The sequence below is a fragment of the Marmota flaviventris genome, chromosome 1 (genome assembly GCF_047511675.1).
Source record: "Marmota flaviventris isolate mMarFla1 chromosome 1, mMarFla1.hap1, whole genome shotgun sequence".
Classification (NCBI taxonomy): Eukaryota; Metazoa; Chordata; class Mammalia; order Rodentia; family Sciuridae; genus Marmota; species Marmota flaviventris.
The window spans coordinates 187,454,055-187,479,600 of NC_092498.1; the positions used below are offsets into that span (position 1 = coordinate 187,454,055).

The following is a 25,546-nucleotide window of genomic DNA, read 5'->3' on the forward strand; positions in this document are numbered from 1 at the left end:
GTGCCATTTTACATGTTAGAAACAACATTTCCCCCCCATTCCAATTCTTTTGATCCTCCCTCTCACTATAGTAGTCTTTAGTGAGTTTAATTAAAGATAGGTGAGGATCACATCAATTCCTGATACTATTCTTTACAGAAAAAAAAAAAAAAATGCGCTGTAAGCAATAATCACTTGGCAAATGTGGATTCGAAGTCATCAGTTAGAAAAATAATCAGCTCTTAAAATACCAAAGAGTTGAGAATAAGTCAGTACCATAATGAAAACAGTCTCTTCAAATTTAATATAGGTTTAACTTTTTCTACAAATTCACTAAATACTTAAGACTTGCCTGAATTCCTTTCAATGAGGAAACTCCCATATAAAGGAAAACACCATATAGAACAGGCATTGGAATAAACTGTAAGTAAAAGGACCACAATTAGAACTCATGCTACAAAAACCATTTCACAGCAATGAATACATGGTGACAGAAGTAAAAGATCAGTGATAAGGATTAGACAAACTTCACATTTTTATATGTAAGAAAATGCTAATAATCAACAGATCCTTGGAAAATTGCTCATCTTCTACAAAGGAATAGGTTCAGTAGTTTAAAAGTACGATAGAATACTTGGCTTAAAAGCCTAGATAATTTTTAAACAAAATCTTTCTGTAGTGTACTTTCTACATCAGATTGCTGTGAAAATTAAATTACTTCATATACATTTAAAAAACTTGAAAAGCACCTGAAACTCAAAGAGCATTTATATTACTATGAATACCTCCCCTTCATTGCCAATACTGTACATAGCATTTACTAACTACAATAATTGAAATCCACCTCTGGAATAAAATACTCATTACTCTGGTAGTTAGAGAGATCCCAAATCACCTATCTGGCCCATACCTAGGCATTTTGTAGTGAAGCCTGGCTATTAACAGTCCCCATCAATTTACTCAAAAGCATAATGACCCAAGGGAGAGGCCTGTAAGAAAAAAAAGACTCAGCAACTACAAAGGAAATTCATATATACCTCAACTCACCAACCTAGTATGTTTTTTTCTAAGGAGACCCTGGAAGAAAAAGCAGTAATTCATCACCCTTAGAAAAGACCAACTAGGTTGGTTAATTGAGGTGTAGATAACCAACTCCCCCAGGGAACTTTTAAAAAATATTTATCCAAAAAGTAACTTCAGAATGATAAGGAATGGGAATGACCAGAATGAATAATTCCTAGAAATTGTTTAAAGATATGATTATTCAAGTAATTAAAAACAATTCTGTAATAATAATTTTAATAAGACTAAAAATCAGTGTAATGATATAGAAAATGGTAGAAATACTCTCTAATAGTGAGATGTGAGGGAATCAAAATGTAAGAATAACTTCAGAAGGTCTGGGATCTGTTTAGCTTGGGTGGGGCGTGGGGTGGAAAGGCACAAGTACCTGAAGATACTAAAACCAAACAGATACATAAAACTGGCCTCTAGAAAACAGTGAAACAATGACATTGAGGGAGGGAAGAAGGAAGGGAGGAAGGGAAGGAATGAATAAATTTATTTGGTTTTGATGCCTGCACTGTTATTTTTTATGCAGTAGGATTTAGTAAAATAAGGTGGAGTTCCTGGCCAAAGCACTGCTTAGTCCTCAGTAAATATTTTTATCATCATAATAGTGATTATGAGTTTCCAGAAGATTTACTTTTTTATGATTTCACTTACTGTAATGCATGGAACGCCTAATTATAATGACAGCACAAAATGTTAGTACCTTTACAATAAAACTAGAAGTATAAACCACGCAAGGCAGGCGTTAGGAGGGAGTGTGGAAATGGAGGATAAACACAAGCATGCTAAACTCATCCCGAAAGATAGGCTTAGATTAAAGGTTCTCAAAGATTTTGATGTCAGAACCCCTTTATACTCTTAAAAATCCTGAGGACTCCTCCCACCCACATCTCCAAACACTTCTGTGTGAATGTGTTAGAAATATAAGATATTCATCATGCTAGAATTTAATTTTAAATTGCCCCTCCCCTTTTATTTTGATACCACAGACTGAACCAAGGAGCGCTTAATCACTGAGCCACATCCCAGCCCTTTTTATTATTACTATTATTTTGAGACAATGGCTCACTAAGTGGCTTAGGGCCTCACTAAATTGCTGGGGCTGGCTTTACACTTGCAATCCTCCTGCCTAGGTCTCCCAGGGCCCTGGGATTACGGGCACGTAATTTGCTATTTTTAAATTAATTTGATAATAACAATACTAAGCCCATGATAAGTTAATATAAGGAACATATTTTTATAAAAAATTATAATTTCCAAGCCAGGCTCAGTAGTGCATGCCTGTAATCTCATTTTTACTTATTTTCTAATGAGTGTTTGTTACCTTTGTTTCATAGAGTGCATCAGACAGAATGCATTAACTTCAAAAACAGCATTATATTTTTAAAAACTGGTCAAATAATTTTCATCTACCTTTCAATATAACTTCCTCTAATATTTATAAAAAATTCTGAGAATATTCTCTCCTTTTAAATCATAACTAAGCATTGATCAACTCCTCCCAAATCTAGTCTTTAATACTACCCTTTTACATTACTTTTAAAATGGACACACCTATCACTGAAATGTTTACTATGCTAAAAACCTTACCAAATATTATTTCCAAAGTAAATTATAGGACATGAAACTGATGTTTTAGATACTGATTTCAATGTCTCATTTTCATACAACTAAGTATAAATGTTATGATAAATAAGATTTTTAAATGCTACCAGAGACTTTACCTTTAGTACTGAAGTCATGAACACAGAGAGGCCCATTAGAATAAAAATCATTAGTCCTGTAACTCGCTGTTCACGAATTCCCAAAAACTTGGGTTGTTCCCCTGGAGCAGAACATTCAGATTCAACTTTCAAGCTGTTGACATGACTTATTGACAACACCGTTGCAGCCACAAACCATGGAAGTCCCATGACAGAGCAAACTCCCAACATAACACCAACCATGAGCAAATCAAGGTGGTAGCCAGCTCCTTTCTGAAAAGTGAAATAAACAGGAATATCTATTAGTCTAAACTGGTCTTTCAGGTTAAAATTCTATATTAGTTATACAAAGGGAAGAAACTACTTTCCATCTTCCATCTTTTAATGTTCTAATTTGGGAACACCATAAACCTTTGAAGAAATCACAACACTTAAGGCAAAAGTTGGAAATCACCTTCAATTTGTGCTCCTTTCTGTTTATGATGACAGCTGTAATTTGTTGATCCATAAAGATGAGAATGGTACAGAGCAGGGCTGGAATAGCAGCTATTAATAAGGTCCACCAAGGATTATCTCCCAATGGGCTTATGATCCAGCCCCTATTTGGATCAGTAGGCTGTTAAAAAATTAAAGAAAAAAAAAAAAAAAAAGAGTTTCATTTCTCTACTGCACTAAATCTCCACAGCATAGACAGGGTCTATTCCAAGAAATACTAAGGGATAAAAAAGAACTGAACTAAATCTTGGGATGTGTACTCAGTTATTTGTAAAGAGTGCCAAAGGACTTCTTCCCGTTTTTACAAGCATGCCCCTTGCCATGTAACTTAGCCACTCTATATCTAGAGGCAGAATTTATTTCCCTTCCCCTTGAACCTGGGATGACCTTAAAACTTTAACCCATGAAATAAGGCCAAAGTGACACCGACTTCCAAGTCTTGACCTCAAGAAAACCTGCAGCTTCTTCTCTTAATGCTCTCAGAACCCTAAGATGATTATGCTGTTGAATAAGCCTAGATAAACTAAGCTTCTTGAAGACAAGAAGCAATGTGGTGGGGGAGCCAGGCAGGAGGGGTGGGGCAGACTACAACCACTCCCTCTACTTTGACCATCAGAGCTGAAGCCCCAGATTAGTGAATGCAGCCACGCTGACATCAGGAAACCATCAGATGACTGCAGCCACGTGAAAGGTCCCAGGTGAGATCCAGAAACCAGGCTACTACTCAGCTAAGCCCAGTCCCTACTGGCACATAACTACGAACAAACAAAGAGCTGTTGTTTAGAGATCATATTTTCAGGAGGTTTGTTAAGCAGCAACAGGACAAGCAAACCAGAAATCAATCTACCTACTTGATCAACTCCCAAATTAAAACTGCTATACAGATCCTGTGCTAGTGATCTTAGCAGGATGGTACTGAATCTGAATCAGCCCTTTGGATAGTATTTTTCCAAAACAACTACTGACAAAAAGCTGGAATCAGATATTAACACATTTTAATGATGTTAACACGAAACTTATTTTTGTAACAAAAAATTTTAAAAGACTGTAACAGAGTTTACGGCTCTTGGAGGATACTGGATGTATTGAAACTTAAATATATTTTTATTACCTAGATTTAATATTCAGGCTATTTTTCATGAAAGCATTTGACAGTACAAAAGGGAAACTTAATACTTTCAATGTTCAGGTATTCCAATCTTCCTACAGCTATATATAAAACTGCTTCATACTTCTATATCTGAATAAAAATATTTTATTTACACAATGCTTTCATTCTTAACTATTTCTTGATTTGTCTCCCCAAATACATTTGATGCTTCTCAAAATTGAGACTGCTATCTGAATAAAGAAATAAAGGAATAACAGAAATATATTTAGGAACCAGAATTATAGAAAATTATGTCAATATTTTAAATCAACATTAATTTAGCTTCATTTTCTTATATACTCTTATAATAAGACTTGGTAAAAACAGTGACTTTCCTATCCTAGCCATTTCTTAACAACCTAGTGGCACAATGTCTACATTTTTAAACAGAAATCTCCAAATTTAGAAACAAAAAATTAAAAATAAACTGTACCAAACTGCTCTATACTCACTCATATACTATATTACTATACCTGTAACAAAGATTAATTTTTCTTATTTTTAAATTTAATATTGTTGGTAGATTATTTTACATCCATGCACATGTACTTTGGAAACCACTGGTTTTTAAAATACTGTTAATTTTTTGATCACAATGAAAGATAAAGCATACTAAAATTATTTCCATTATATACCTTGTTTCAGATCCCCTTAAGCCACCTTCTTCCAAAAGAAGTCACATAATTTACTCAAGGCAAAAATAAATGTAACCAGTAACACAACTTAAAAGTTGCTTCCTCTTATACATCACAAACAGAGGGAGGAATAAAAAATTACAGACCAGAAAAAAAATACAGAACAGACGATTATCCAATATCTGGGGAGGGTTGGTTGGGGCACCAATCTCCTTGTGGTCAAAAATTCCAGTTGTAACTTTTTTTGTGGGGAGTGGGGGACAAAACTTGAACCAGGGGTATTTTTAACAGTGAGCCACATTCCCAGCCCTTTTATTTTTTTTTTTTATTTTGAGATAGGGTCTGACCAAATTGCTTAGGGCCTCACTAAGTTGCTGAGGTTGGCAACAGTAGGTACTATAGTAGATTTCAAAATTATGATTTAATACCCCATTCTTTACATTTATTTATACCTCTCTATGAATGATAGCATATATAGTCTGTCTGCATATGTTTTGATAAATTTTTATTTTTTACAATAAATTTTTGTGTTACTTTACGGTAATGAGTAATAAACCATTCTGTAAATATACATTATGCATTCATGGCATAACTTTTTCTTAATTTTTTCAATATTTCTAGGTCTTTGTGAGTCCTTTGAAAGTGCCCCCCACTAAATTGCAGCAAGCCACCACCCTACACCCCAAATCAGCATCTAAACTGCACAGTTCCAACCCAGGCTGTTCAATAGGATACAAGTTTGCCAATGAAAGTAAACAATTCAAATGGAGGCTTGCATTAAATATTTTTCTTATAGAAAACATTTTATTTTTTCCTGATTTTGCTGGAAAATGTTACATGGAGCTTTCCAATTACTGTCAGATACATGGCCCTTCTAGAAATTTAACTAGGGTCCCACTGTCATTTTTCTAAATTCAAGTTTAGGTTACTTCTTTGAAGGATGTTTCTCTTCCCCTGGAAAACACACTAAGAGAGAGATCCAACTAGGAAAGCAGAGTCCATTTTTTAAATGGCTCCCAACTCTTCACCATGGATGTTTTCATTTGCTTTGATATATGAGCTATATACTTTTCCTAAATAGGTTCTCTCATCTCTTTTTTTATTTCATTTTTTCATATGTGAGAAATACACATATAATTTTTCCTGTCAAAGCATCAGCTCTTCAAAGAGACTACACATACTAAGGGAGGAGTGTCTCATTTTTAAAGTAGTTGTAAAGTAGTTTGACATTCCCAAGGAAGAAAAAAAGCCACTTGTTTCAATCCTTACCTCAAATTTTTCAGGAACATGAAGTTTAGGAGATGGAACTCCTACAAGGTAGTCAACTGCAACCATTATTACTATTGTGAGAAATACGGCAAAGTCACTGATTGTCGATCGCACCTATGTTAAAGGCATTATGTTAATATAAACAAAAAGTATGTCCCCTTTCTAAATAATTCATCTCTTTCACAGGCAAAACATCACTAAAAAGTATGAACGGAATTTTTAATTACTGATAATGGCAGTGACATACATTTATACCTAATTCTTTCCAAATGATTACATAATTCACAACTAACCTTTGCTTTCTTGGTATCAGTATCTTCCCACTGTGAGCTCAGACATATACCATACATTTTTAGTATAAGTAATTTATAATTACTTGGCAAAGTATTAACCTTAAATGATATACTGCTATTTTGAAATAAACCAAGAAAATGAAAACCAAAAACATGATAACCAGAATTCCCAAAATTACATCCCAGTTACCTTGGTAGGAAAATAACGCTTGGTCTTAAATTGCTTGAGGAATGAAGACAGAAAAAATGTTGTGAAAAATAAGATGACACACCAAAAGAGCACATCTGGAATATAAGGTCCATGAGGACTACAAGCTGATCCTACAAATGCACCATGAAAGGTTTTACATTCCTGGAAAAAAGGGGGGAGGAAAAAAGAAAATAGAGGAAGTTTTCAAACATCCAATAAAATTAATAAACTTCATTGACTCTAAGATGCAAATTTTATGTTTCACTTTGCAAGAAAAGGGGCACTGCAAAGTCAACTGTATATAACACATCATCGATGAACTGTAAGACAGCACCTAAGTTCAGAGATGCTGTGACTTGTCTAAGTCAATGAAATAAGACTATTTCACTTATGTCCTCCTTTCCTTCAATTATATATTCCCTTTAGTAAAAGGACTATAATGAGTATTATTTATGAAATGTTTCACCTGCATTCTTGTTGGTCCACAATTTACTGTCTTTCCTGTATTTTTGAATAGGTGGCTTATACCAAAGCAGCAGACAGAAAATCAGTCTTATGCCCTGTTACAATGCTGAATAGAGATGGCTGCAGTAACAAACTGAAATCAGTAACAAAATCTGTGGCTGGATTTTCTGATTCAAACTCAAGATCTTAGAATTGAAACCATGGTCTTTCATGAGGAAGTAAAGTAATCATTAAGATAATATATCCTTTGACAAAATTGATAACATAATACAAAATATATCATATTTGATAGAAGTCCATTGACTTAATTTTCCTTTAGAAGAAAATTTAGAGATTAGAGGAAGTGCCCCAAATATAACTCATTTTAAACAACAATAACGAAAAAAAAACTATCACAAGAAAATTTTAAAGATTCCATTATTTTTAATTCCAATCCATGAAATTAAAGGCTATAAAAAAAAAAAAAAGAATGCCACCACCAACATGGCAAAATGAATATCAAAAAATATACTGGAGCCTGGCGCAGTGACACACACCTATAATCCCAGTTGCTTGGGAGGCTGAGGCAGAGGGATCACGAGTTCAAAGCCAGCCTCAGCAAAAATGAGGCCCTAAGCAACTCAGTGAGTCCCTGTCTCTAAAAAAAATACAAAATAGAGCTGGGGATGTGGTTCAGTGGCTGATTGCACATGAGTTCAATCTCTGGTACCAAACAAAAAACAAAAAAAACAACATATACTGGAAAGACCTGTGTCTCTAATGTCAAGACAGGATGCCCATCAGGAATCAGAAATCAAATTCTTTTTTTATTTTTTTAAACATTTATTTTTTTAGTTGTAGTTAGACACAATACATTTATTTGGTTTATTTATTTATTTTTTTAATGTGGTGCTGAGGATCGAACCCAGAGCTTCCCACATACTAGGCAAGTGCTCTACCACTGAGCCATAATCCCAGCCCCAAAGCAAATTCTTTTTAACAAGTCACTTTTGACTACTTCAATCAGCTATACCTCTTCCACAACAAAAAATAATTTGCTAATTACAAAACAGTAAAACATGTCTCTAAGTTGCTATGAATAGTACTGATTCATAAGAGAATTCCTGTGATGGAAATGTTATATATCTGCACTGTTTAATACAGAAGCCAAAAGTTTTATGAAGTGACTGTGGCTAGTCAACTCAGAAACTGAACTTTTTATTAATTTTATTTAAACTTAGACACATGTTAAGGCTACTGTTTGGATGGCACAGCCTTAAATTACCAATAGGATAAAATTTCAGATATTTTTTTCAAATTATTTAGTTAGGGGCTAACTATCACCTTTAGTGAGAAAGGATGGATTCAGTTACTTATATAATCCCCCTATTTAAAAAACAAACAAAAAAAAAAAAAAAAAAAAACTTCTAGAGAATTTCAGGGGATCTTTGTTTTAATTCTGACTGCTGGCTTCACTTAATATGTTTATGCCTAGCTCATAAGCAACACACCATGGATATTACAGAGCAAGGACAACATTTCCCAACATAATACAAGTGCCTATAATAGTATTCAGTATATAGCAGATGCTTATAACACATTTTGCCCTTTTTCCTTCCTGTTTTCTTAAGAGCTTGAATCAGACTAGACTCTTGAGTTAAACAAAGTTCACAAGTATGTTCACATCTTTTTAATAACTTTTAAAAAAATCTGAGAAGTGCAGTATAGTCTTTTTATCTCCCTAACCTTCATTCTTTTTAGCCTATAATTTCTAGTGCATGATACACAAAAAAGTGGGACCTCCTATTTGGTTAAAACACTATATTTTGAAAACATACCATAAATCCATTGATCAAGAAGAAAATAAGAATAATCTGAAAAAACTAAAGAATTTATTTAATACAATATTTATAGCATCCTCCATTTTGTAATATACTTACAGAAACAGTGAGATTTCCCCAGGAAATACTGTGTGCTGTTATATTCTCTTTCTTCCATAGCTCTAGAGTTTCATTACTAGGGTCAGGAGGTTCAATACATACACATCTGAAAAATCACAGTAGGTGAAATTTTTATTTATTTAATTAATTATTTAGTACCAGGTATTGAACCTGGTCAATGAAATAAGACTATTTCATTCCACTGAGCCACATCCCCAGCCCTTTTTATTTTTTATTTATAGACAGGGTCTCACTAAGTTGCTTAGAGCCTCATTAAGTTGCTGAGGCTGGCTTTGAACTTGTTATGCTCCTACCTCAGCCTCTCCAGCCACTGGTATTACAGGCACTGCACCCAACATGGTAGGTGAATTAAAAGTCACGCATTTCATGCTTACATTTTACTCAATCAACTGCACGGTGTGGTAGCTTTTAATTTCTTAATTTTTTTTCCATGTTGCAAAGCATGGAGACTAGAAACGACACATATCAAACAACAGAATGGAATAAGACTGGTATGATATTAATAAAATTAGTTCACATAAAATATTTACTTTATAAAATTGGTTAAATATATCCCTTGGGGGGAACATGTTTGTTTGTTTAATCTAAGAGGACAAAAAAATATTTTTAAAATAATTAAAAATTTTAAGATACCACCGTGTTTGGCAAGATTATTCTCCATTAAATCCTATCTCCTCAATCATCACAGCAGTCACTGTTGTCTCTTCCTATCCCTGCAATACAACATGTATTTATTCCCAATAAAAGTTACACTGCTATTGATTTTTTTGTGCTCGCACTAGACCTAATACTCATATTCACCCTTTAATGAATTTAAGATTCACTCTCAAATAAATAAAAATTTTCATCAGGACAATACTAAGAAAAATAAGATCAGAGTTCAGTTCATATTTAGAACTATCTCAACTGCCTAAATAAGCTAGAAACACTTAGCAAATGAACCTCTAAATATAAATTTAAAAAATAAAAACAAACATGATTACTCCCAAATTAGATAATGAACTGTTTGAGAAAAGATGAGAAGATGGATCTGGAGTCCACCCAGGTGTTGTTACTTACTAGCTGTTCAATCTAAGGCAAGTTTTAACCTCCAAGAGCTTCAGTGTCTTCAGACAAGAAAGGGGCTATGGTATAAACACCGTTCACTAGTATATTCACAAGAATTAAGAAACGAGCTTCAGTGTCTTCAGACAAGAAAGGGGCTATGGTATTAACACCGTTCACTAGTATATTCACAAGAATTAAGAAACACTCTGAACACAATGCTCAACGCTCATAAGCTATATGGTGAGTAGATGCTGTTCACATGCAGCTACTCAGTTAATCAAAAGGAAACATTATTCTAAGGCTGGTACTAACAATAAAAGTCATCATTCAGAGGTCAAAGGAAAAAGTGCACAGAAAGAGAGAAAATGAAAAAAAAAGTAAAGTAAAGCATGTAAGAACAAAGAAGACAGCATATCACAAATTTAAAATCAAAGTATCTCTAATGTTTTCAAATAGGTCAGTACTTATACAGAATTTCATACCCTTCCCTACTTTATCTATCAAAATTGAGGATATACTAGGAAGACAAAGAAGGAAAAAAAGTAACAAAAGTATGAAAAAAGGGGAAGATACAGGATCTCAGGTCAGGCTTAGGTGGAGAGAAGGAAAAAGGTGTGCACCCTTTCTACTTTAGATGACTACATATCCCTATATGTGTCAATCAAATGAAACACCACATTTATACCAAACAAGATTGTGAAAGACAACAAATAGAGACACTTCTTTGATATGTCTAGTTTTAACAGTCTGCTTTACTTTTATCTAAATATATTCACCAATCTTTTGTAACTATTATATGTCACTTTTCAAATCCTATTTTATTCTAGAGTTTTAGATTATGTTCATTTCATTCCTTCTTCTAATCTTTTTTTTTTTTGTCATCTTGATGGTTGAATAATACTTTTCTTATTCGCAAGGAAAACACTCCATTAAACACAAAATATACTAAAATAAAAATATACTAAAATTCTACCACAAAACTTCAATATATGATAACAAGTTTCAAAACTATTAATTAAGACACAAAATGTGAGGAATATACAAATACAAAAAATAATCCCACATCCTACTATACATGTAGGATGTGGTTATGTAGTTAAAGAATTAAAATCTAATATTATTGCCTAAAGCAAATATATGGTAGGCTAATTGCCAAACAAATTTAAATAGACCAATATAATTCAAACAGAAGACTGAAAATACACACATATAATTTATTTCAGTGAACAAAATGAATGAACTTGATGAACTACATTTATGTCCTCTGAAAGCTTTGGTAAAATCTCACCTGAAACAAATATATCAACTACTAGATGGCTGGTAGTTGTTGCTAGATACAGTGGGCATTATATTGTCAAAAAGAAAACACAAAAGGCATTTTCTTAGGCTCTGACATCTTGACAAAAATACTTTTTAATATTAGTGAGAAACAGCACTTACGAGTAGCTGGTCAGTTTATTTAAGTTGTTGTGCATATTAAATGCATATATTTCTCCTAAATGAAAAAGCTTCTCCAAAGCTTCATAGATGAATATGATGCAAATGAGAGCTGCAAAAGCCTCTTCTGTAAACCGAGTGATGTAACACACAAGGCTGCTCGCATCTGTTGCAACCAAAACAATGCACAAGAAAGAAGTCCACAGACCAATACTGGTTCTTAAAGACAGATAGGAAAGGTGATAATCTCTGTTCAGAAATAAAAATGTGAACATAATCAACATATATATAGGGAATAGTACTTGTACCTTAAAATTTTCATAATAAACAATAAGAACAAAACATGATTCCTAAAAAAAAGAGAGAGAAGGAATTATAGAATAACAAAATAATGATTAGATAATGCTCTACTTTTCTACTTCAACTGAATGAAGACTTACTGGTTATTACATTTATATAAAAGATTCATAGTACATATCTATTAGGCAATAAATATTTCAAAATTAATAGACCTCATTTTAGGAATCAATTATGAGAAGTAAATGACAGATTAAAAAAAAAAAGAATTGTATTTGACTCCCTCTGAAGACCAGGAAGCTACACATCAATACAGTAAAAACAGCTCCAATGTCTTGCCATCACCACCGCCACCTCCTCTCCCACCATTATAACCAGAGAAAGGTGATTTCTTTTTTTAAATTTCAAACAAGCAGCTACTATATTTCAAGTCATGAAAGATTAGAATCACAGTCAGCTTGTTTAGTGGGTACAAAATCAGAACAAGAGTTAGATGAACCAATTATTTAAAAGCATCAAGTTGTTTCAGGCTAAAATGTTCAACTGCATTTATGTCATAAAAAGACAGTATTGGCCCTGTTGAATTCAAAGCATACCAAGTCCAATCCCCTGTATTACCTCCACACCATAAATAACCTAGTCAGTGGAAACTGACACTTCTCTCTGATTGCTTCAGTCTCATATCTGTTAAACAGGACTGACTGGTAAAGTTACCTCTTTCTAAACTTCCTGTATAACAACAACGTATTGTTTAACAAATAGTTCAGATGAATATCTTCTTATCGGTTGAAATTTGCTAGAACAAAGGATTTTTATGATCTGTTTATCAGTACTCAAAATACATTGATTTTGCATTGATGGGCAATCTTATTTTCCTCATCTCTAAGTTACTGAGGTTGGGATGGTGGTAGAAGCCTTGATGGGGCCAACCACAGTGCAGCCCAAAAAATTAAAAATGCAGATATTGATCAGAACTTTTCAGTTGCTAATAAACAATAATATATAATTGTACATATATGCAAATACACATGATGAATAGAGAACTATTACTTACCTGCAGAATTTAAATAAAATTTTTTCAAACACTAGAACTGGACCTGTGCTCCCCAGTATTGTTAGAGGTTGCCCAGCAAACAATGAATAGGCAATCCCAGTTAATGATGCTCCAAAGAGAGACTCTATTGCACTCTGTTCAAGGAAAAAAGAAATGAATAGAAGCAATACATCATAAACACATTTCTTACCTAATATAATACATGTTAGACAGCTGTAAAATAAAAATACAAGCCAAGTAGTTACAAATATAATGGAAGCACAAACTTATGGCTCTTAAAATTAAAATTTCATTACATAAAACTACAAATACATTCCAAATACACAGAGAAAACTGATTTGTTTTGGTATATTTAAAAGTAAATTTTTTGTAATCATCCTTAATTCAAGGCAATACTGTGAGATGCAAATAGTAAATGGAGGAGACATATATCAGGGATTCAACTCTATCTAAAGATGTGTGTTATTTTTAATATCTCTGGCATGTCTGAAATAGTTCATTAAAAAACACATTTAAATGCTCAATACAGAGGTACAAAAAAGAATCTTTCAAATAGATAAGGAATTAACATTTGACCCTATTTTTCAAGCAGATTTCATATATAAACTACTGATAAACCTAATCAATTGATATCAAAAATGACATACTTAACATAAACAAAATCTCCATAAAAAATTCATACCAACCATAATAGAGAAAGTATCTTATCATTAAAATTTGACAAAATAAAAAAAAAAGATGAGAAAAATGTACCACCACCACTATAACATCCCAACTAATTAGGTTATGAGATGATAAGGGGTGATGATACACCATACTACTAGACAAAGGGAAGGGGTCAGAAAGAAAGAATAGTTTACCATTCACAAACACCACAGCCAAGTGGAATGTACTACCCAGAGCGGGAAAGCCCATAGTTGGTAAAGACAAGAAAAGGAAGTTTTCAAGACAACACTCCTGAAATGAGAGGCAGTAGGCAAAGAGAGTAGGGCTTCAGGACCAGATCCAAAGTGGAAGACTGGTTAGTGCCATGCACTGAGCTCTGGCTATATCACAACCTTTGAAAGCCAAAGCTTTCTCATTTTTAAATGGGAGGAGATTACAACTAGGAGACCTTAAGTGGTATTTGTAGAAACACCCAGCAAGCACAGTATATGGCACCTGGAATGTATTTAATAAATAATAGCAGTTCTCATTATCAACTGTAACAAGTATCTTCCAAAATCAGAGCATTCACAAAGTAACAAAGACAACAAAAGTATAATTCAACTATCAGAATAAAAACAGGATGAAACACATACAAATTTGTCTCTTGGCAACATAATGGAGAAGCATCCATATTAATAATACATTTGTTAACTGTATGAGATAATTTATTTTCTTGCCTATGGGAAACCAGTTTGTGCTAGAAGACACTGGTAAGCCACCACAAAATATTTAGGAATGAATTTTGGTTAAGCTTAAGGGAAAAAAGTGTAAATGATATTGAGGGGGAAAGAAACTGAGAAGAGGAGAGTATAACAGATGAAAAAAAAAGTTAACAGGAGCAGATGGGCACAAAATTAAGGTTCCCCTCCCTCAACCTTGGTTTAAAAAACAAATGGTGCCACTGAAAACCCTTCCTCACAGCCTCTCCTCTTCCTTACTGCCATAGCTACAAAAGCAAAACATTCCCTTATCCAGATCTATTTTTCCCCTTACCCAGACTATTTTTTTCTAAGTTTTGCTCAACTTGTAGTTCATTCCCAAACTAAAACCTGTCTTTCCCTTAGAAAATCACAGCCCCATTGCAATGTCTTCTCTACCACACTCTACAGTTATAAGTTTCCATTTTGCCTATCAAAAGCCCTCTTCACACCTCCCTACTGTTCTCCTTTACGACTGTACTAAATCACTGAACACCTCCTTCTAATTATTCCTCCTCAAAACTTCTAGTTGGCTTCTGCAAAATTACACCATCCTCAATTCTCTTCTAGGGCTCTGGCTATACCTGTGTCCAATCTATTGGGTCATTTTCATTTTCCACCCTGCCCCTCTACCCCATCTCTCCTCCATTCCATAAATCTAGGTTACTTACCACTTTTCCTTCTCCTTCTCTCCCTATAAATTATCTTCCTTGTTAACCTCCACTATTTTCAGTTTCAAATCTCATTTATGGTTTCCCAATCTGTACATTTCCCCCTTTATCACTCTATAAACTCTGAAACTGTACCTCCTAGTACGTCCATTTCTACCTAAAGTTCAGCAAAGCAAATGAAAACAAATACATGATACTTCTGCTTTTTTTATTTATCTTACTCCAATTCCCACCACTCACGTGGCACAGCAAACCACAGTGTAGGAACCATGTATATATTATCATTCTCTTTCACTTAGGTTAGCATCCTTGAGGACAGGAGACACGTGCTCTTATACTAGTCTGCCCTCCTCCAGTGCCTAACACACATCACATGCACATGGTATCAAACAGCAGAAGGAGACGGGCAGGTAGTGACAGTCCACAAGAAAGAAGGAGCACTTTCATGAAAGTAACAGATAAAACACATTTCCACAAGGACCAGCAGTTACATGTACAATTTGTGACAGCATTTATAGCAACTTACTAAAAATATCTGCTTTTGATATATTGAATACAGAATAAGGTAAGAAGAATCTAAATAATCAAAAATAAATTCAGAGTTGCATGAAAATTTTTGTTTTCAGATTTATCTTGTGTTCAGGTCATTAAATACTTCAAATGAATAATTATCATTACTTAGCTTTGGATATTTTTTTAACTTTTATCTATAAAAATATAAATTTTAACTCAAGAGTAAATATTATTAGGTAAAAATACACTTACAAATTATAAATCATCTCATTTAAAGGTCATTAAAATACATGAGCCCCGCCCCCCAAAAAAATATTTTTCAAAATTTTACAAAGTACCATAACTCCTAATACAGTAATACATTAAAAATTTCATTTTAGTCATATCAAAAGAAAGAGGCAATTTTCAATTATATTTTCCAAATAAAAGCCTTTGCTACTTTCACACAGATTTATTAGTAGCAAAATTAAAGTAAATATCACTTCAAAAATCCATCATCTCCACAATTATGTTCTATTCTTCCAAATAGTCTAGCTTGGGCCTACCAGCCAGGGCTGATGGATTCATATTAATCATATGATTCTAACTAATCCTATGATACCTCACAGGGTGAAATAGCCCCACTGATGAATTCCCCCACCCACAATCCCCCACAATCCACCCACCCACCAGGAGACAATGCAAGCCTTTTACTCAATTATAAAACCATTCCATCCAGCAAGGCAGGATAAGTTTTTGTTGTTGGTTTTTTGTTTTTGTTTTTTACCTCAACTGTGCATCTTCTCCTGTTCAAATGGCTTCCCCATGTTTTCCACAGCAATTACCTTTGGGGGAAGTCTGCTTTGGGACAGGTTAATCTTGCTGTGGGTAGACTCTTCAAATAAAAGTACCAATAGTGAGACAAATGCATACAGACACTTGCCTCTGAAGAGCTAAGAGCCTGGCCACTACCAATCTTGGTACTCACTATTCTGCCTTCTGTAGCTTCTCCAAGCAGCCCTCCAAAAGTGATTACAGGAGACATACAGGCACAGTATAGGAAAAGAATCGAGGCCAGGCACTGCAGGCTTAATGCATCCTTGAAGTCACTCAAGAAAAAAGGTGCTTTCCTTTTGATGTCAAGTATCAAACCACCAAAAAGCCTAAATAGGTGAGATGAAACTCGTCAAACTGTACACTAGAGGATTCTAGCTAGTTCACACTAAAACTATGGGCTACATAAAACTGCTGGTGCCTAGCGTTTTCTCAACAAAAATTTAAATCCAACTTAAAACAACAGTATAATTTATAGAAGATACACTCATTTAATCTACTGATGATAGAGGAAAGATCTCATTAAGCTAAAAGAGACAAACACATTTTTTTATAGACTATATACTGACAAGACTGCAGGCAATGATTTTATATGAGTAAATGTAACTTTGGACACAAATGTGCAAAGAAATATACAATAAACAAAACCTAGCCATTCATGAAAATATGCATAAGCAATTCTACTCATTATTGTCTACATTATATATCTTAAAGGCACTGTTAGAAATACAAAGAATGCAATTATAATCAAAGTATCCTTTAAAATGAATGTAGTATGCTGTACTTAGTTGCACAAATAGTTATTAAATAATTTTAATAACTTTAAAAAATTTGTGCTTCAATTATATAATTATTTCTGTCTAGGAACAAAACCTAAAAAGCTATGTCGGTATACTTAGTTTATTACATATGTAGTCAAATTAGTACATATATTAATAAACCTATGAGATTAAAATCTATATTATATTTATAAATGCAAAGGGGTGAGGATGTAGCCTAGTGGTAGAGCAGCTCTGGGTTCAACCTCCACACTACAAAAAAACGAAAAAAAAAATTCAGACTTTTAGATACATCTAACTTGAAAATTTCCCCAAAATATATAAGCTCCATAAAAGGAGTTTAGTAACCTATCTCCATTGTCTAAAATACTACTTGGGGGATAGTAGGTACACTCAATAGATGCCAGTGACTCAATCCATAATTCAAAAAAGTTCTGTGTCATAAAATAGGTAATAATTCAAATATCAATTGCAAGAATTTTTTTACAATTAATTAAGAAATTAATTGTAAACTTTCAAATGCTTTGGATGTTCTGAGCTTTCTCATTCTATTTATTTTAAAGCTAATAGTGAAATACATCCTAAACATACCTTTACAAGTGTTGGAAGTTATTCTATAAATAATCTGATATCAAGGGAAATCAGCTTACAATAAAAAGATGCCAATGTATCTATAACATCAAATCAATAACTAGTTATTTAAAAGATGGCTTATAGAGGCTCTAAGGTGACTGTGAGATTAGTGGGGGGTCTAATTCAGAGAATAACTCTATCTCCATATAAAGTTCAAAGAAATGATAGCTAATAGACCAGCACTGTCTACACAGCAATGGTATTTTATTCTTTTATATTCATAGAAACTAATACATTAGTCAATGAGTCACATTGTGAGTTTAATTTATACCCAGTATGCCCATTGTTATTTTTCTTATACATAGGACCCTTTAAGACATGTCATCAAAATCCCTAATACAGTGTCTATATATGGTATCCTAGTTTTATAAGCAAAGATTTTAAGATTCACGATTTTTGAGTTCCATACTGCTCCCCAGTAGACAAAACAGCATCAATACCCATATATATGGAAACACCACAGCATTTATCTACTTCTACAAAACATTTTAAAACATTGTAAAGATGTTTATACCTGGCAACAATTCTATTCTTTACTCCAAAAGTTAACTTTTTACTTTTTCTAAAAAGGTTTCCACAGAGAATATTACAATTTAATCATGCTTGTCCATGTAATTCTATAGTATCTCATGATATTTTACATATATGTGTGTGTGCATAAAATATTATATATAAATCTATACGTAATACAAAATCATTCATTATAATTCCTCTTCCCAAAATTTGATATGATGAACTCTATAAGGACTCTAACCCTTCATTAAAAACCTTAGTAGAGGCAATGAAAATTAACCTATATACCAAATAACTGCAATTTTTAAATATATGGTCCATTATTTCCATTTTAAACTAAAGTTTGGTATGTACTATTAAAATTACTTTTAAATGCATATAAAATTTTCTCAGAACTATAGAACTTATACAATAATATATATTTTTAAAAACACAAAAGAAAGACTGTATAATATTAGGTTCCAAATACTTGGAAAGAAAAACAAAATGTTCATGCTTTTTTCATCAAATCAAACCCTGGTTTCAAAAAGATGTCAGTATCTGGGTACCCACCGTCCAGTCCTCTGCAGCTCAGGCCCAGCATGATGAGCAGCCTCCTTAGGAGTCTCACCAGATACAGGGGCAGATCCATTGGGAAACACTGGAATCTTTCTCTTTTCCTGAATTTCATAAAAATACATTTTCAGAAATCTGTTTTTTAAAAAACTGAAGTGGTACCTTTGATTGAAGGTAACATCAGACCTTATATGGATTATATATCTAATCAGTGATCTAGAAAAATGCTTCCTAAAGTAAACTTCTCATTAAATAAATTACACTGTGAAAAAATAAATTAATTACACTATGAACAGAATCTAATGTATTCTGAATTTATGATTAGCTTTTTGTATCATATATTCTAAACATGTAAACATACAATTTCATTTACTCTTCAGCAATAGTTATGAATAGTCTCCAAAAAAAACCTCTCTCTCACCAGAAATCTTTATAAATACTGTTCATATCAACTACTGAGAAATGTACACTAATTTTGAAAATGCTGTTTTTCTTTCACTAAAATACTTCCCTTTAAAAAGTAGCACAAGAATTGTTTATTAAACATGTTTTAATGAAAATCAGTTTCCTGCTATATTTCATTTTAAAGAGTACCATTGCCATGACATAGGAGAGTCTCTCTCACAGTGAAGACAAAGGATTGAGCTTTTAATTTGTTACCTCAAGAGGTAACTAAACTAAAAGACTATGTACATGTTTGCATACATATGCACATATATGTAAGGGGAAGGAGGGAAGCAAGGGAGAAAGGAAGGAGACAGAAAATGAGGCAGAGTAAATGTGGTCCCAGGAAGTCACCTGAAGTCAAAGGCTCTGGCTCAACCACAGACTTATATGGCCTGGTTTACATATCCAATATTTATAAAATTACAAGACTCATCTGTAAATATAAGGTTACCATTTGAAAATGTCAAAATTAAAACCACCCTAGGGTAAAGAGGAACCAAATTTATAGAATTCCTAGAAAACAAAAACAATGGAAAACTCTACATAGCATTTATGTATATAAAAAATTAAGCACTCATATTACAAAAAAAAAAAATTAAAATGAATCAAATGTAAAAGGTAGCAAATGTAAAAACAAAAGTCTTTCCTAAAAAAAAAAAAAAAGTGAAATGAAATCAAACAACTAAAATCAGAAACTGAGGTAGGAAAAAAAATTCTTTAAAAAAAAAGGTAAACTGACATTATTACCCTATGTGCATATGATTACATGACCTGTGTACGAGACGAATGAAAAGTTATACTCCATTTATGTATGACGTGTCAAAATACATTCTGTTGTCATATATATTTTTTAAAAGCTGCTGTTTAAATATGATAGATGATTAGCCGCTAGCTAAACAACAAGGAGACAAAAACTTCACAAACTGAGGAAAAATATATAGAGCAAGATGCACAACTGTTTTCAAATAAATTAAAAACTTGGATGAAACAGATAATATACCAGAAAAGCATGATTTATAAAAACAAACCCCAGGAAAAAAATGGAAATTACAGAAACCAAATTCCACAAAAGAAATAAGTAAGATGTTAAACTCTATCATATGACAAAAGATGCAAGATCAAACTATTTTACAAAGTAATTCTTCCAAACTTTTGAAACCAAAATATTCCATACCATTTAAACTGTTTAAGAACAACAGAAAAAAGAAAACTAATGTTTTTATGAAACAAATGGAATAATGATATCAACACATGAAGATAGCACAAAAATCTATAGACCACTCTACTTACAATGGCGCAAACATCTTAAATAGAATAGGGACACAGTCTACTAGCACTTTAAAGTCCAAGCTGCACTCACTCTAACAATACTAGTGTTTTACATTAAGAAATCTACTAATAAAATTTACCAAACAGGTGACAAATAAAATTAATATAATTCATTGCCACAGATGCTAGAAAGGCATTTGATAAAAATTCAACATCCATTTATACTAAAAATTTCAATAAAATAATAACTGGTACTTTCTTAACATGATAAAATGTACATTTTGGCCCCAATATCAGTATCTTATTTAATAAGGGAAACACTAGAGACACTGACAAGAGTTAGAAGCAAGATAAGGAATGCCCTTATTTTAAAGCCACTGCTAGTTAATACTCGTCAGTTAACACAATTAGACAAGAAAAATATTACAGGTAAAAGATCTAAAAATGTAGGGAAAAACCTCTCTCTTATTACAAACAGTATGACTGAAAAAACTACCATATATAGGTGTGTCTCCCTCTGAAGACAGTCTACATTCTACCTTCAATGTGTATTCCTTGTTTTATCCCAAAGGCCTCTCACTCTTGAGATAGGCCGTATTCTGCCTTGAATATGCCTCTGCTTTCCTAAATAAACCTTCTTGTTTCTGAAAACAATAAAACCAACACATACAATTAAAAAAAAAAAAAAAAACTAAGAAGGGTTTTAGGACAAAAAACACATACATGTAAAAACAGTTCACACACACACACACTTACACACACACACACACACACAAATGAAACTAAGACCTCATTTACACTAGAAACAAAGTATTCTATGAATATGCTCTCCAAGAAGCAGGCAAAGTATAGATAAAGAAAACTTTGACATTCTTTGATGCAAAAACTAATGTGAAACAGAAAATTGATTGGGGATAGACATATCATGTTCTTGGAAAAAAAAAAAGATTCAGTGTCAGAAAGATGTCAATTCTTCCTCAGTTCACTGGGAAATTAACTGTAATCGTAACTCTAAAAACCAGAAGGTTTTATTTCTGGACAAAGAAAGCTGATCTTAAAGTTTATATAGAAAACTAAACATGCAAAGACGGTCGAGAGAACTGAGGAGGAAAGGAAAAAGAAAAAAAAATAGGCAAAAACAAGTCTGGACCTGCCAGATATTAATATATACCAAAAAGCCACAAAAAAATTAAGTAGTATAGAATTAATTCATGAATAAACAGAATATAAAAGAAATTCAAGAATCAGACTCAAATGTAGATGGAAATTTAATTAATGTGAAGGCCACATCATTAATCAAAGGTGTAATGCTTAATGTTTTAATGACCTGGGATAACCAGGCAACAAGGTACAAAAAAAAGATAAAGTCTGATGTATAATCTCATATGACACACCATGACAAACTCCAAAGGATCAATGAATGATTTTCAATGGTCAAAAAAAGGTGGTAAAGGGCAATGAACAAAACAATAATCAATGTACACTCAGAAAAATGAGAAATTATATCCCATCCATGTATGATATATCAAAGTACATAAATGCATTCTACTGTCATGTATAACTAAGACAAATTAAAAAATTAAAGACAATAATTATGAATATTCAACCCCACTCATTAAAGAAATGCATATTAAGACCTCATTAAAAGATAATCAGCAAGATAAACATACCAATCAGACTGAGAAATACTTGAAAGTTTATTAGTGAGGATGCAGGGAAACAGGCAGTCCTCTAACTGAGAGTTTTAAAACAGTTCAAGATGACAGGGGATTCTGGTAATATCTACTCAGATTATAAATGACTCCCCCTTTGAACCAGCAACCTATTTCTGGAGACCTATCCTAAAGATATATTTATATGAGGCTAAAATGGCCTGTGAGTACCATGGTACAGTTTGTAATAGCAAAAGACTGAAAATAACCAGAGCTCAGGAATAGGATAAACAATGGTACATCCATAAATGGAACAGAATGTAGCTATAGAAAAAAGAATAAGGAATAGCTCCATCATTACTTATGAACACATCTCCAGGATATACTATTATACAGGTTAGTATTCCTTATCCAAAATACTTGGAACTAAAAATATTTCAGTTTTTTAAATTTAAACATATTTGCACAGATTCTACTAGTTCAGGATTCAAAATCTGAAACATTTTAAGCTTCATGTCAGAATTCAAAATGTTTCAGATTTTAGAGAATTTTGGATTTCAGATTAGAAATGTTCATCCTCTATAAAAAAAGATACACAATATTATATATAGTATGAAAACCTTTGGTAAGACAGAGGAATAAATAAGACTGTATTATGGGGCTGGGATTGTGGCTCAGTAGAATAGTGCTTGCCTGGCACGCAAAGGCCTTGGGTTCAACTCCCAACATTACAAAAGGGAAAAAAAAAAAAGAAAGACTATATTACACGTGCATACTTCCATGTTCTGAATTAAACTAAACACAACAAATCGTCACCCAGAGAGGTGGGCATAAGGGTAAGAAGATAAAGGAGACAAGGTGAATGTAGCTCTGCCACCTACCAACTGAGCTGAGGACCTCACACACTAAACAGTGGTAAATGCTCTCCCACAGAGCAATGTCCCAATACTTTTAAGACTTTTTAATCATAGCAATGTATATTCTGAAATTTTATCTAGTTGTTTTTTTTTTTTTTTTTTTAAATTAAAAAAGTAACTCATGGAAGAAGACCTCTGGATGCTTACCTGAGAAGGAACACTTTTGGGTGGCTCTATACGTATGGAAGGATCCCATTCTCCTGGAGGCAAAACAGTTACTTGATCTAAAAATTCATCAATTCCAGATAAGAGGTCATTTCTGTCTTTTGCTTTATAAGCTACATCATGAAAAATCTAAAAAGAAAAACAAATTGGGTATAAGAATTTTAAAATGGTAAATTCACTTTAGATATCATAAATAAGTTACCCACCCTGGGCAACAATCATAAAAGATAACTGAATGAGGCCTGATCTCATAATAAAAAAATAAAAAGGATTGGGGATATAAATTTAGAAATTTCTTGAAATCTAAGCTAGGAAACCTTTCAAACCTCAAAGAAAGTAGTCAAAAATTTCAAATGTTTAAAAATAAGAATTAAAAAATATCAATACTCACCGATCCTTACCAAAGACAAATATTTGAAAAGTAAATATAAAATAGTAGAGACATTAAAGACAATTTTATAAGCTGTACTATGAAAGAGAAGACTATAATTTAATCCCATAGTAACTGTGTATTTCAAAGGTATTTAACTGTTATTTCAGTACCTCATCTGTCATGAGAGTGGCTATCGATCTGCCAATTTCATGGTACTGTGGTGCCTTGCCTGCTGGACCCAGTAACAAAAACAAAAACCTAAGGGAAGATTGAAATACATAAATTTAAAAACAAAAAGCATACACATGAATCTATACAAACTTGTGTTGAAAAGATCATTCAAATGCAAACACAGAATCAACATTCAAACCTCTTTTTCAATCCCCTACAAGAACAACTAAAACAATGGCAACTCAAAGTAAAGCAGATCACAGAGCTAAGCAAAGGCCTTCAAAATTAACTATCTGTGCAGCAGTCAGATCACATCACCCTTGGGGCCAAATAGGAATGAAGAATGTGTTTTTCATTTAATCCCCATCTTCTTTAGGATTAAACAAATCTGGTCTGAATTAACAACAAAAATAAATTAGTATATACAATGAATATCAATCCTATTAAATATCTGTGAGTTCTGTCAAATAAGTAGTTAGGAGTATACACAAAAAAAAAAAACAAAATTTGTAAAGAAGGGAAGAACAGAGGGAAAGGAAGGAAAAACAAACAAGCGTGTACACAAAAAAAAATATGTAATTCTTCAAATCTGCAGTTCTCAACAAAAACACTTAATATTATAAATATGTGATTTTAGTCAACAATTCCCTTTGAAGGGAAAAATAATTTTTACTTATACTCCAAATTTAACAGAAAAACTCTATTTTTCTAGTGACTAAATAAAAAGTATTTCATTTTCTCTTTGGTTATAACTTTGCTAACACTACAGTAAAATATTAATATTCACACTTGTTCAAACTTGGAAGTATTCACCCTCCCATTTTATGAGAATTTACATATGAATCCTCAGAGTTATTTTTCTCACTTATCTCAATACTTGCAACATTAATGAAAACTGAAGGCTGAGGTACAGCTCAGTGGCAGAGAACTTGCCTAGCATGTGGGAGGCACTAGGTTCAATCCACAACACAGAAAGGGAGAGAAAGAAAAAAAAAACCCTCAGTAAAACAAATTGAAAATAAGTATATTTCCATCAAGTTCCTATTAATTCTTCATATTCATTTATAAAAAAATATATATTTTAGAAATGAGATTCATCTAAAATTAAGCTCCTAAAGCTAACAAACTATAGAACTGTCTCTTGCATAGCTAACAGACTGATTAACACAACACACAACTTGCAAATTTTTCTTATAGATATTACCCTCCTCCCCACCCTCATTTACTTATGATGTTCACTGAACAGAAAATTTTTACTAGGACAGAACAAAGCATTTTGTCTAATTCAAAGGTATTATTACATTTAACCAACCATGAGGTGTCCTCACTTCATAAATGAAATAGAAAATTTAAGTAAGGCTTGACCCCACTTCCATAAAAAGAAGGGACAGAGAAAGAATTCAACTCCATTTTCTCTGATTACAATGTTTTGCATTACATTAAATAATATGTCTCCAATGCTTAACTGGGCATGGGAACATAGCTCAATGGTACAATAGATACTTAGGAGACACCAAGGCCCTGGGTTCAATTCCCAGCACCAAAATAAGTAAACAAATAAAAAATAAAATGGCTCACTGTTTTCAAACTGAAGATTCTAAGATGCCAAACTTCTTATAAAGATACACATGCAAATTTTTTTAA

At 32.9% G+C, this 25,546-nt stretch overlaps 1 protein-coding gene across 4 annotated transcripts in view; it reads right to left on the reverse strand.

The window, feature by feature from the left end:
- Slc4a7 (solute carrier family 4 member 7) overlaps nucleotides 1-25,546 on the reverse strand; it is a 94,888-nt gene that overhangs the window by 15,324 nt on the left and 54,018 nt on the right. For all 4 annotated transcript variants that reach the window (XM_071619592.1, XM_027932144.2, XM_027932145.2 and 1 more), the window contains 12 exons: nucleotides 23,902-23,989; nucleotides 23,341-23,487; nucleotides 18,906-19,012; nucleotides 16,583-16,757; nucleotides 13,026-13,159; nucleotides 11,678-11,923; nucleotides 9,170-9,275; nucleotides 6,786-6,947; nucleotides 6,303-6,416; nucleotides 3,208-3,369; nucleotides 2,775-3,026; nucleotides 332-400 (listed from right to left, as the gene is read on the reverse strand). In XM_071619592.1, coding sequence (XP_071475693.1) covers nucleotides 332-400; nucleotides 2,775-3,026; nucleotides 3,208-3,369; nucleotides 6,303-6,416; nucleotides 6,786-6,947; nucleotides 9,170-9,275; nucleotides 11,678-11,923; nucleotides 13,026-13,159; nucleotides 16,583-16,757; nucleotides 18,906-19,012; nucleotides 23,341-23,487; nucleotides 23,902-23,989 — 1,762 coding nt within the window. The remainder of the gene's footprint in view (nucleotides 1-331; nucleotides 401-2,774; nucleotides 3,027-3,207; nucleotides 3,370-6,302; nucleotides 6,417-6,785; nucleotides 6,948-9,169; nucleotides 9,276-11,677; nucleotides 11,924-13,025; nucleotides 13,160-16,582; nucleotides 16,758-18,905; nucleotides 19,013-23,340; nucleotides 23,488-23,901; nucleotides 23,990-25,546) is intronic.